Here is a 13979-nt window from a genome sequence, read left to right on the forward strand (position 1 = left end):
ATTCAGCCACCCTTTGTCTTTTGAGTGGAGCATTTAGCTGATTTGCATTTAAGGGTAATTATTGATAGGTATGTACTTATTGCCATTTTGTTAATTGTTTTCTGATTGTTTTTGTAGTTCTTCTTCTTCTCTTGCTCTTTTCTCTTGTGATTTAATGACTTTCTTCAGTGTTATCTTTGTATTCCTTTCACTTATTTTTTTGGGTATCTGTTATAGGTTTTTGATTTGTAGTTACTAAGAAGTTCATATCTCACAATTTATGTATATAGCAATGTACTTGAAGTTGGTGGTTGCTTCAGTTCAAGTGCATTCCTAAAGCACTACATTTTACTCCCCCCACCACATTTTATGTTTTTGATGTCATATTTTACATCTTTTTGTGTATCCTGTAACTAATTATTGTAGATATAGATGATTTTGTTACTTTTGTCGTTTAACCTTCAAACTAGCTATATAGATGGTTGATCCACTACCTTTTCTATACGTTTGCCATTACCAGCGAAATTTTGTCTGTCATAATTTTCTTATTTCTAGTTACAGCTTTCCCCCCCCATTTAAGAGGTTTCTTTAGCATTTTTTGTAAAGCCAGTTTAGTAGTGATGAATTCCTTTAGCTTTTGCTTGTCTGGGAAATTTTTTCTGTCTCCTTCAGTTCCGAATGATAATCTTGCTGGGGAGAGTATTCTTGGTTGGAAGATTTTTCCTTTCAGCACTTTGAATATATGGTGTCAATCCCCTCTGGCCTGTAAAGTTTCAGCTGAAAAATCAACTGATAGTCTTGATGGGGAGGAGGGGGAGTTGCCTGTATGTAAGTGCTTTTCTCTTGCTGCTTGTAAGATTCTTTCTTTATCTTTAACTTTTGACATTTTAATTATAATGTGTCTTGGTGTGGGTCTCTTTGGGTTCATCTTATTTGGGACTCTCTGTGCTGCCTGGACTTGGATGTCTGTTTCCTTCACTAGGTTGGGGAAGCTGTCAGCCCTTATTTCTTCAAATAAATTTTCTGTCCCTTTCTCTCTATCTTCTCCGTCTGGGATCCCTACTGTGTGAATGTTAGTATGCTTGACGTTATCCCCAAAGTCCCTTAAGCTATCATCATTTTTTAAACCTCTTTTTTCTTTTTGCTGTTCTGGTTGAGTGATTTCTACTATGCTGTCTTCCAGATAGCTTCATTCTTCTACATCATCTAATCTGCTGTTGATTCCCTGTAGTGTATTTTTCATTTCAGTCACTGCATTCTTCAAGTCTGATTGATTCTTTTTTATATTTTCCATCTCTATTGAAGTTTTCACTGTGTTCATCCATTCTTTCCCCAAGTTTGGTGAGAATTTTTTTGACTATTACTTTGAACTCTTTATCTGGTAGATTGCTAGTTTCCATTTAGTTTTGTTCTTTTTCTGAACTTCTTGTCTGGTTCTTTCATTTGGAACATATTCCTTTGTCTTCTCATTTTGCCTAACTCTCTGTTTCTTTCTCTATATTAGGTACATCAGCTACATCTCCCAGTCTTAAAGATGTGTAGAAGGGTTTGTGTAGAAGGCGTCATATAGGGCTTATTAGTGCAATACCCCCTGGTCACCAGAGCCAGGTGCTCCAGGTTTGTTCCTTGCGTAGGCTGCATTTGCCCTCTTGTTGCGGCTGGGCCATGACTGCTGTGGGCACACAGTGTGCAGGGCTGGCCCCTTGGGGCAGGAACCACTTTGGAGGAGTGTTGGCAGGGGCAGGTCCACAGGGAACACTGGGGCGGAGTGAGTGGTGCTAGAAAGGTAGATGGAGAATGTCAGAAATGGCTCTTGCCAGGGGTAGAAGGAGAATTAAAAAATGGCGCTCACCAGCACTTCTGCCCCAGGAGAAGGTTCCAACAGATCCTTGCCCCTCCAGCACATGCCCTAAAATTAGTCAATGAATCTCATTCATGTATAACTCAGGCACTTTTCAAACTGCTGTCTCTACACTGGAACTTGGAGTGAGTGAGTTTGTGTGCATGCCTTTTTTTTTTTTTTTTGAGGAAGATTAGCCCTGAGATAACATCCATCACCAATCCTCCTATTTTTGCTGAGCAAGACTGGCCCTGAGCCAACATCTGTGCTAGTGCATGGCTTGATAAGTGGTGCATAGGTCTGCACCAAGGATCCAAATTGGTGAACCGCAGGCCACCAAAGCAGAAGGTGCAAACTTAACCACTGTGCCATCAGGCTGCTCCTGCACATGCCCTTTAAGGGTGGAGTCTTGCTTTCTTATAGCCCTCCGGCTCTCCCTAACATAAGCCCCACTTATTTTTAAAGCCAGACCTTGTAGGAACTCATCTTGGCTCAGGTTCCCAAGGCTGGGGAGCCCAATCTGGGGTTTTGGCCCCTCACTCATCTGGGTAGACCTCCATGGTTATGATGTCCGTCCCACTTGTGGATCAGGAGCCTAGGGTGTGGGTCCTGACCAGACCATGTTTGTGCCCCTCCTGTATGTCTCAATGTGGCTTTTTCTTTACACCCTTAGTTGTGGAAAATCTGTTCTGCTAGCCTTCAGGCCATTCTCAGAGATAGTTCTATATGTAGTTGTTGTTTTGGTGTGTCCCTGGGAGGAAGTGAGCTAAGGATCTTCCTACTCTGTTATCTTGATCTAATCCTGGTTTGATTGTTATTGATTAAATATCATCAGTAAATCAACTTTCAACAATTCTATTTGGCCTATTTATTTTTCTACCCATTCTTTCATTTCACTAAGCTGAAAGTAATTTGCTGTTGGTGTATATATTTTAAAATTTGAACATGGGAGGTTTTACTCTATTGTTTATCAATAAGAACTTATTTGGTGTAGTTACATGGATCACCCATTGTAAGAAACTTGTAGAGATAAATATCAAAAAGAAAGTATTTCACTTTTGGGGCCAGCCCCATGGCCAAGTGGTTAAGTTTGCACGGTCCGCTTCAGTGGCCCAGCGTTTCGCTGGTTTGGATCCTGGGGGCAGACATGGCATCGCTCATCAGGCCATGCTGCAGCGGCATCCCACTCACCACAACTAGAAGGACCCACAACTAAAATATATAACTATGTACTGGGGGAGGCGGTTGGGGAGAGAAAAAGCATAAAAAAAAAAGAAGATTGGCAACAGTTGTTAGTTCAGGTGCCGATCTTTTTTTTTATTAAAAAGTATTTCACTTTCTTGCATTTTAATTAAAAACCAAAGTTAGGAGTATCTAACATTAAAAGTTCAAGTAATTTAATAGTAGTTTATTTTTTCCCCAGTATTTGGCTGAGTTTCACATGCATTATCTCATTAGAGTCTCAAATGAAAAAAAAAACAACTTAGGCGAAAGTGGTATTATCATCCTTACAGGGGAGGAGCGTCAGGCTTGAGACTTTAAGGTTTGCAGAATCCAGGAAGAATGTACTGTTTTATTGCCCTGCTCTTAACTGACACACAGTTTGATGGACTTGTTCTGTAGGAGAGGATTTGCTTCTAAGCCTATTGGTTCCCATTGGCAGAGGAGGATTCTCTTGTCCTGAAACCTTAATTGATCAGGAAACAACCATCTGCAGAGGGCATTTTTGACATTTGATCTCCTCTTGAACAACGGTAATGAAAGGGATGGCGAAGGGATGAGGGGTTCTAAGGTAGAAAAAGATCCTGAGTTTTTAACATTCAACCCACTGAGGTTATATTTCTCAGCCTACTCCCTTAGAACTACTTTCACATCTTCTTTAAATCTTTCCATTACAGAATCCAGGAAACTTATCTACAATAAAAGTTAGTGGCAATTAAATGGAGGTGACTTTGGAAGAACTTAACTTCTTTTGGATCAAAGAACCCTTTGAGAATCTGCTTAAAGTTACGGACTCTTTTTCCTGAAAATGCGCTATACATATACCTGTCAGATTTCCTCAAAGTTTCCAACTCTATGAGGTTCTGGGAACACAAGAAGTATTTTCTAACCTAGATATTAATTAAGAGAGTTTTGAACAACACTTTTCAGAAGATGCCTCTTCCATGTAAGTTGAACATAAAACAAGTCGCTGCGGTCCCACACCACAATTATGAGTTAAGAAAAAAAGAGACATCTTCATCTTTGACAGTGCTATACCCACGAAGTTGATATGTAGATTTTACATCCTGGGAATGTACTATGTGCTAGGAAACACTTGTCTCAAAGTTTAATTTGTTGATTACAGGATGAATTCTTTTTAGTACCACTTAGCAAAAGTAGAAGGAATTGTGAATATTTGAAATGACAAAATGGTTTCCTTTCATTTTATAGCATTTCCAATTGAAAATGACTCTCATCTGAGATAGAAGTTTGTAAAGCAACTATTTTTTTTTGCAGTTAAAATAGATTCACTTTTATAATTGCAATCTTTCAGAAAATAAGATTCTTAAGCAGCTCTTACCTCATCAGAACCAGATCCAAAAATCAGCAAGTCAAAAGGAATTGCTGCAACCATGTCAATCAGGAACCAGCCTTTGAAGTAGTGTATTGCTATTTTGGCCGGATCACTTACCACTTCTTCATTCTGATTTACATATGTTGTTCGGAAGTTTATTAGAATATCTATGATAAACATAATATCCACAATCAAGTCTACTACATTCAAAGGGCTACAAGAGTAGCCACATTCTCGTCTTTTCTGTTCTTCTCTGTCATTGAGGAGAAAGGCTGCTGAGTAGGGAGTGAATATAGCAGTGTATATGACCAACAGTAGAATAAGCCAATCCCACACTGCCTTGAAAGGACTGTAGTGCAATATTGTAAACTTGTTGATGCGTGGCGTCTGCAGTTTATATTCTGGTAGGACATCTGCTCCCAAAGAGAGAACCTGAATATAGAAAAGAAAATTGTATAATACATAAAAGTGCCATTATTTAATTTCTGAACCTATACAAATATAAAGGTAATTATACAGCAAAATCTATTAGAAAGAATTCATGTAATTGTGAAGTGTGCATGACAAACACATACATTTAAAGGAATCCATATAAACTTTCACTATGCAATATATTTGATCTGAGAAAATCTCATTGGTATTTCTTGATAAATATGATTTTCACTGATAAATAATGAATATTGTCACTGAGATACCAAGGAATGGTTACTGGTTCCTTTGGAACATGCTACTGATCAGAAATAAAATTACATGCTGTTTTTAGAAAATCATAAAATCAGTTTGGTACATGAATAATTCAGTTTTCAAACCTAAGAAAGGATTAACTGTGATGAATAGAAGCAATCTACTTGGATCCATGGTCATATTTAATTTACATATACTTAATTTATAATTAAACCTTGATAAATTAAACCCAACTCATTCAAATCTTTAATTAAAATGTTCCCACCTGCAATCTGTTTTAACATTAGAAACAAAGGCACTTGAGATTAAAATAAACACAAAGGAGTCTTTTTGCCAAAAGCTTGAGAGAGTATTTTATATTCTGGGACAAATATACTTTCACCCGAACTAGTCCATCACATTTTGAGAATTGTGAAGAGAGAATGGTGCAAGAAGATGTTCAGAATATTGATCTGCAAATGTTGCAAGATTTTTAGCCACCAAGGGTGTACTTAAACTCTAAGGGGTACTTAAACTCTAAGATTTATTCTACTTAATAAGGTATTGGGTAGACTAAAATAGTTCATCTTTTAGAATCTTAGTTTATCTGAAAAAATGAGAGCTAAACTTGAATTGTTACCCTGCCCAGTAGAAAAGTTTATGAGCCTGTGATTTCAGACCAAGTTTCAAGAACAAAGGTCAAAACAAAAAGGTCATCTAGCTACCCGGAAAATGTAATTAGCCTTAACATACGAGTTTTAAAGAATTTAAAATTTTTGGTGGTTCCACAAATGACACATAGAGACATTTTTTCAGGGAGTAATGGGTTATAATCTTTGATGATGACTATCCCACATATATGCAATGCCCCTATTTCAAAGTTTATTTCACTGAGTAAATTTTTAGACTAGATTCTTCTCAACATAGCTAATATGTTATCATAGACCTCAGGTAGTCCCTCACTGGCTAGTCAAAGAACGTTATTTCCATATTCTTGCTAATTCTATCCATGTAGGTTTTAACTTGATTATAACAATAAATTATCTCAGGCAAGTTTTAATTTTAAATCTTATTTTCATTGTTGTATCTCATACCTTTTTTTTTTTTTACATATAACAAGTAAGCATTCCTATTTTAAAAAGAACTTGAGAAGTTAAATAACAACTCCAAATGAGGTACAGCATGACTTTTAAATATAAGAATTCAGTTAAAATAGACAAAGCTGTTTTTAGATAACAGCTAAACTGATTTAACTAGCTTCGAAAAAGATAATAAAGAACCTAACCATTTTTTAAGCCTAGAATAAACTTAAACTACCAGTATATGGAGGAAATAGGGCTTTATTTTAAGCTATTGTGAGAAATGACAAGAATTAATTATTAGTAAAAGAGAAATATGGCAAAAACAGTGATTTCACTGTTTAAAAAAACATTAAAAATCCTCAGAATCCAAGATCTATATCTATCTATATCTATAGCTGACTTCCAAAACCCAAAATGGAATAATGTTTGGATAATTTGTTGGTTGATAAGCGCAGACTGGTAGAATTGGGATCCTGTCATGCTTAGTACAGAAAACCAATATATGACATTTTGGTCTGGAAAGAGTGGTTCATCTCTTAAGGTGTCATCATGTAATGTCTCTTTCTCAAAAACCAAGGACTACTCAGAATATAGAAAACAGAATCCAAAACCTTACTTTGGCTTTCAAAGTCATCTAAAATATGGACCCATTCTGTATTTTCAGTTCCTTCTCCCATTAGATTCCTCTATGCACACAATGTACTCTGGTAAGACATGACTGAAATTTCTAAGCTGCTGAGATCTTCCCAAATCCCTAAATTCACAAATTTCTCTCACAAAAAAAAGAGTATACAGTTATCCAACAAGAACAACAAAAAAAAGATTATTTTTAAAGACAAGGGTATTTGGCTGAGCAGGCTCCCTGCTTACTTGACATACTTCAGATGCCAAACTCCCACATGGGGCAATTCGAATCCTTGTTTTAGCAGAAGTATAAGTTAGAATGCATATAGCAACTTGGCGCTTCCCCTGAGAAGTAAAAATTGTGGATGAAACTCTTTCCGTCCCACGTATGCAGACATTCATTTCATATACAGACACTCACTTAACAGTTGGATGACTACTGTGCTAAGAGCTGGAGACTGAAAATTAGGAAGACATTGGCCCTGACATCATGGAGTTTATGGCCTTTTGGGAGAGGCAGATATGCAGGAAAATGGCAGCCCTGCTGAGGTCCACTTGACTCAGTTCCTGTGGTCAGCGGTGGTGCTGATGTGGGGGGTGGTCTCCATAGAGGACTTTTGGGAAAAGATGGTGCTTGAACTGAGACTTTGAGTAGGAAATAGAAAAGAATGCAGCTGGGGGGTGAGGAAATTAGAAAGGGAAGAATATTACAGATAGAGGGAACAGAATAAACAAAAGTATGGAGGCATGAAATAACGTGTTGTGTGTTGAGGAATTATAAGCTGCTTTATATTGCTGATGGATAACATGCAAGAAAAGTAGTGGTAGAGGACAGCAGTGGAGAAGACAGTGACAGGCTGTGGAAGATCTAATGTGACATGCTATGGTGCTTGGGCTTTCTCCTTTAGGTTAGGATTTCTCACACTTGAATAAAATGCAGGCTCCCTTTAGGGGAAAGATACTTACTGCAGAACCCCAATGATGATTTATATTTTTATTTATAATATTAGTTAAATATGTACAAAAATAAAACTAGCTTAAAATCTCTTATGCTAATACCTCTTAGTATGACTTAGGGGTTGAATTGTGTACCCCAAAATAAATGTTGAAGTCCTAACGCCCAGTACCTGTGAATGTGACCGTATTTGAAAATCGGACCTTTGTAGATGTAATCAAGTAAAGATGAAGTCATAGTGGATTGAGGTGGGCCTTGATGTAATAACTGGTGTCCTTATAGAACAAGGGAAATTCAGGTACAGAGACACAAAGACACAGAGGGAGAAGGCCATGTGACAATGGAGGCAGATCCTGCTGCAAGCCAAGGAGACCCCAGGATTGGTGAGAGCCACCAGAACAAGGATAAGATTTTCCCTTAGAGTCTCCAGAAGGAACCAATCTTGCCAACACCTTGGTTTTTGGTCTCCCAGCCCCCAGCATTGTGAGAGAATAACTTCGGTTTCTTTAAGCCACCCATTTTGTGGTATTTGGTTATGGCAGTCCTAGAAAACTAATATAACGACAAAAATGAAAAGAAACGAATTACAAGAATATTTGCAAAACCAGTGAATTCAAACTATCAGCACTAATTCAATATTTGACATATCTGTAGGCCAAAAATGTTTGAATTTTGGCTATTATTTGTGGTTTGATCTAATAGGTAAAATATTTTTCTGTATTGTAACCTCAATGCCTTTTGTAAAAGTATCTTGTCAAAATAGTATTACAAACTTCAAAGATTTTATTATCATTTTAGGATAATCTAGTCTAATCTTTAATTCAAATTTTGCTCCTACCAGGCTTTAAAAGCCAATTTAAATGGTATTACTTGGTACTTTATAAAAGTTTTTGTTTATTTGAAGTTCAGTTTAGCTTTGGGACGTTATTGAATTCTACATTATGTGATTATCTAATCAAATTAGCTCTGGAACTAGGATCGGAAAGGTAGTTCATTTATTATATTCCAACATAGCTATTGATACCAAACCATTGAAATTGGGTATGTACAATCATGGAGTGTGTTTTGACAATGCATTTGTAGTAATTGGTATGGTACCAAATATTATGGTATAAGTTCTTTTGACTTCTGCATGGCTGTGCCTGTGTTATATGATCACTCAATTCTCTCATAAACTTCACTAGCCAAACGACTTCAAAGTCTTTTATTTATATAGCATGTTTTAGCATCATGGGTCTCATTGTAAATCCAAATGCAGTCATAGGCACTGAAGTCAGGTAGATGGCAGTACTCTATTATTATGTGCCAGAAGAACTCATGGCCCTTTGAGAGTCTTCCTTTCCATGGATTTGGTTTGAGAGTTGTTAAAGGTTACTAGGCAGGGAAGTCAAAGTGGCCAAGTTTAGTTTTAGATAAATACATCTGGGAATGGAATGGAGGAGAAAGCAGAGGGGGAAGGACCAGAGGCTTTGAGATCAATTAGGACTTTGGTACTAAGACATATAGATAAATGAAGAGAGATCAGGAAAGCCTGTACTAGGGACAGGTGGCAGAAGTGGAGAGGAGGGCCACATTTGAGAAATAAATGCATCTCAGCGTGTAAGAATAAGGAGTGGAGAAACATATTTGTTTCTCTTTGGTTCTAGTAATGAGTCTTACTAGAGCCAATCTTGGTAATATAAATCTCTGAAAGCTCAATCACACTTAGAATAAGGGAAAGAGCCCTAGACTTCAAGTCTGAAGGCCTGGGTTTGAATTCCAGACACAATTTTTCCTGTAAGTCATTTAATCTCTCTGAATCTCAATTTTTTTTTCATCTGTGTGGTGGGGATAGCAATCTTTGCCCAAATTACCTGTCTATACAGAGCTATCATATCACATCAGATAATTTCTATGAAAGCAACTGATAAAATGGGGACTATTCACGTGAAGTAATTTCATTATTGTTTAGAGTTCTAGGGTTACTTGTTCAAAATCTGGTTCAAAGAAACCAACTACAACTAAAACATTTCTGAATCAATTGGAGAAAGTTGAACACTGACTGGATGTTGATAACATTAAGGAATTGTTTCAGTTAAATATTCATTGGAAAAAACTAAGTCAAAACATAATGGTTTAAAAACAATAGTCATTTTATTATTCCTGATTCTATGGATGGAAATTTAGGTAGAGTTTGGCTGGGCTATTCTTCTGCTCCACACAGTGTCAACTGGAGTCACTCAGGAATATCTGGTTGGTGGCTAAGCTTGCGTGGAGAATCCAGGAAGGCTCCACTCACATGTCCAATACTTTGGTGGGGATAGTTGGAAGGCTGGACTCACATAAGATGCTAGAACAACCGGATCTTTCTCTCTATTTATGTGTCTGTATATATAGATATAGAAATAGATACATATCTTTAGATTACATTATATATCTGTATCTTTCTCTATATATAGTTGCTATAAAAACTACATATAATTTTTCAATATAATTTCTTTCCAGGAGCTTCTCCACATGGTCTCTTTAGCAGGGTAGTAGATGTTTTTTGTGGAGGTTCAGTACTTCCAAGAGAGAACTGGAAACATCCAGTCCTTGTAAAATCAAGGTCTGGAAGTAGTACAGCATCATTTCTGCCATATCTATTAGCCAAAGCAGTCAAAGCCTAGCCTAGATTCAAGAAAGTGGAGAAAGGGTCTTTACCTTTTGATAGGGGAAAGGCATGCGTGTAAAAGAAAAGGAGTTAACTGTAGCCGTCTTGGAGATGAGCTATCACAGGAATTATTGATAATTGTTATTTTTAGGTGTGATAAAGCTATTGTGGTTATGTTTTCAAAAAATAGTCCTTATTTTTTAGGTGTGCATAGGGAAATAATTATGGATGAATTGCTATAATTTTGGGAGTTTGCTTCAGTATAATCCAGAGTAGAGGAAAGGAAAGAGGAGAAAAGTCTGTTTATATACACAGCATTAACCATACATTGATTTTTATTGAAACTGGGTTATGGGTAGACACTATTCTCTTTATTTTTATAACATGCTTAAAATTTTTCCTAATAAAAAGTAAAAAACAAAAAAAAGAATTCTAGAAACTCAGAGAGAAAGGTCTAAGATATTGGAGGATATAATTTTTTGCTGGAAAAAAAGAACTGGCTCTACACACATCACAGGGGCTCACTCCTATCAGAACTGAGTTGGTTCCTTATCAGGCAAGTTTAGATTCCTGTTCGTACAACAGAATGTTTACTTTGCTCCCTGCACATTTAATTGATTCTATGTTGACCTCCATTCAGCCACAGACTGCACACAATGCCAGCTTTGCCCAATCTTGTACTGTTTGCCTTTAAATTTCCATCAAATTGGTGGCTGGGACAATCATGTAACAAGAAGAGAGTCGGGCATGCTAAGTGTGCAGATGGTCAGAGAAGATAGTCAGGCATGCAAAGTCTGCAGATGGTCAGAGAACATAGTCGGGCATGCTAAGTCTGCAGATGGCCACTTCCCTGAGTATACTTAGCTACATTGATCATCAGGTTAGACTAATATACAGCCACTTTTCAGAGACTCACCAGGTTAGGTCTTTTCCTGAAATACTTTTACTTTGTTAGTATTTCATATTCAAACTTCAAGCTTTCATTCTGAATTGGTATAAGAAGTATGTTTTTGCATTTTTTCCTGCAAAAATACCACTAAACACAATGTTTACATTGTTTAATGTCATTTTTATAAATATTTGTATTGTATATTCCTTTTATAATTCACTTCTAGAAAACAATGAGGAATCAAAAGATTTTATCTCTTTTTTGTTTTAAAAACATAACAATAGAAGTTATTCTGTTAATTGTAGTATCTTTTTTTCTTGCAGAAGACTCTATGAGCTTAGAGTTTCAGTACAATTATTTCTATTTCTCTTACATTGTTTTAATTGTTCTAGTTCCATCTGCATGGTCTAAACTCATATATCTTTTATAATGTCACCTCATACTTCTTTGGAAATAAGGATAAATGTATAGATCATAAGTCACAAGTAAGTTAAAATTAATCATGACAGAACTTTGGAGCCATTCTGTTGGAAATAAAATATTTGATAGGTAGGTATTTGTTTTAAAAACATCAATAGGATTCTAAGGGGCCAATGATTGAAAAGAAAAAGGTTGCTATACAGTCTTATTATGTTTCCTTAAGAGAGCCATCTTCTCCCACACATTTGGGAAATAACATACTTTAGAAAGATAAAACATGATTAATTGAACTATTACAAGGATTTTCTTTTAAGAGAGAAAGAAAAGAGGGGGGAAAACACCTCACTGTACAAAAAAGAGGAACTCCATGGTCTCTAGAAAGACATTTCTATTTTCTCTTTCCTCAAACCACCAATTAAATGTACAGTTTAATACAGCCTAAAATATGGTTTTCTTTACCAAATGCAGTTTTTTTTTTCTTGCTAGCACATTGCTATTTATTTAACCTCTAACAGTTAAGTATTACATAAAACCAAAATCTTTATATGAAACAGCACTATTTATTCAATGAAGATCTACTGCGAAAATTTTGTGCGAACACCAGGATTAATAACTACTCTTCTCCTTTGAAAAGTGCAATAGGGAACGATTAAGCCTTCCAGAAGATTACACAGTAGTTCTGGCAGCTGTTACACGCCATGCTGAGGTGTTGGTAGAGACTGCTCATCTGTTATTTATCCTTTACTTGGGACTTTCAGTTAACTAATAGGCTAGCTGTATTTTTAACTGTCGGGAAGGGTAGTCAGTAACCAAATGAATCAGATAGATTGCACAGCATCAGAAAAGATGTAAATGCCTCTGGCTTTTCAGCAGAAGATTTGAGAAACACAGTAAAACCTGCATAATTATCATTGAAACAGGCAACCCCGCTGATGATTACCCAGATATTTAAATTGAAAGATGAAAAAGAATCACACAGTCAATCAAATCTGTCACATAGGAAGTTTTCTTCTTAACAAATAAAATATTAAAATTAGGCAGTAGAATCACTGCAGCGTTCTGTATTCAAATAATTTTCCTTTACCTTTATTTAAAAATTGATCTACTTTAAGAAAAAATGGCATTGAGGAAAAGGAGCACTTAACGTACTGATTCATAAGTAAGCCGTTCACAAATGTCCTTCAAAAGCACAGATGACTGAGGAACAGGCTTAAAGATGGGACAGGGAAGTAAAGGGTTTGGCTGGGACAATTTGAGTTAGACATGCCAGGTGCCCATAGAAGGAGGTGCCTGGCAGACAGAAGGTCTGGGATAGAGCTCCTGATGCGGTTGGAGCTTGATATTTCATCCTGCAGAGGCAGCGGCTGAAAGCTTTGGAAAGTGGATTCATTTGCCAAGAGAGTAAAGAGAGAGCAAATCCACTGGAAATAACTAAAATGTGGGACTGACAGACAAGGCAAGGCAGTGTTCCTGGGGCTTAGCACAGTACCTGGAATATACATAGTAAGCTCTCAAAATAGTTGTTGAATGGGCAAGTTTGTAGCTTAAAGAAAAAGAGACAATGGAGATGGCAAGACCAAAAATTCACGAGAAAACAAATTATAATAGAGACAGCTGCTTGAACCAAAATTTGTGGTTCTCTCTTCCATGGAGTACAGTTCTTAGAATATGTCTGCCTAGCCAAGAGCTGTATTACCAGCCTCATCTGCATCTAGGTATGGCCATGTGTCTGATGAGTAGCGCTTCTTGGTCAAAGCGTTCAAGAAGCAGATGTGTATTTCCCTGCTTTTTCCTTCCACTGCATAAAGTCAGATACTTCCAAGGCCTCAGGTCCTTAATGCCTATGGCTTGGTGGAGAATCCAAATGTGGGAAGCCTGGGCCACCAAATTCCCAAGAGAAAGAACATCATTCCCTGGACAAGAATACCAGCTTCTGCTTTTGGCTGAGGATGAAATATACTATGAGGATAAGCCAAAGTGATATGGGATTTATTAGCTCCAGTAGCTGTCATTACCCTAATACTTGCATGTTTGATAAGACAGAGACTTCAAACAGGCAGGAAAGGAACATCAAGTCCATAGCTCATGTCATTCCTTCCCCTGCTCTCCCTTGAAGATTAGTTTAATAAAGTCACATAACTGGTGTTAACAATGATAGGTATCAATGTGTGAAAGACCAATAGAGCCACATCTAAGTCCAGCAAAAATCACGTGAACCAGCTCACCCATCAGTTTGGTAACTTATTCAAGGTTGGGGTAAGGAAGCACAAAGGAACAGATATGTTCATGCTTGCTTTGCTTAGTCAAGCTCTTTCTGCCCACGTGTCCCCAGAATCAC

General features: G+C 37.0%; 1 protein-coding gene across 1 annotated transcript in view; it reads right to left on the minus strand.

Moving 5' to 3' along the window:
- KCNH7 (potassium voltage-gated channel subfamily H member 7) overlaps nucleotides 1-13979 on the minus strand; it is a 465565-nt gene that overhangs the window by 72695 nt on the left and 378891 nt on the right. Inside the window, exon 7 of the mRNA XM_046659484.1 lies at nucleotides 4383-4808. Within this exon, the coding sequence (XP_046515440.1) occupies nucleotides 4383-4808 (426 nt within the window). The remainder of the gene's footprint in view (nucleotides 1-4382; nucleotides 4809-13979) is intronic.

The sequence above is a fragment of the Equus quagga genome, chromosome 4 (assembly GCF_021613505.1).
Source record: "Equus quagga isolate Etosha38 chromosome 4, UCLA_HA_Equagga_1.0, whole genome shotgun sequence".
Lineage (NCBI taxonomy): Eukaryota > Metazoa > Chordata > Mammalia > Perissodactyla > Equidae > Equus > Equus quagga.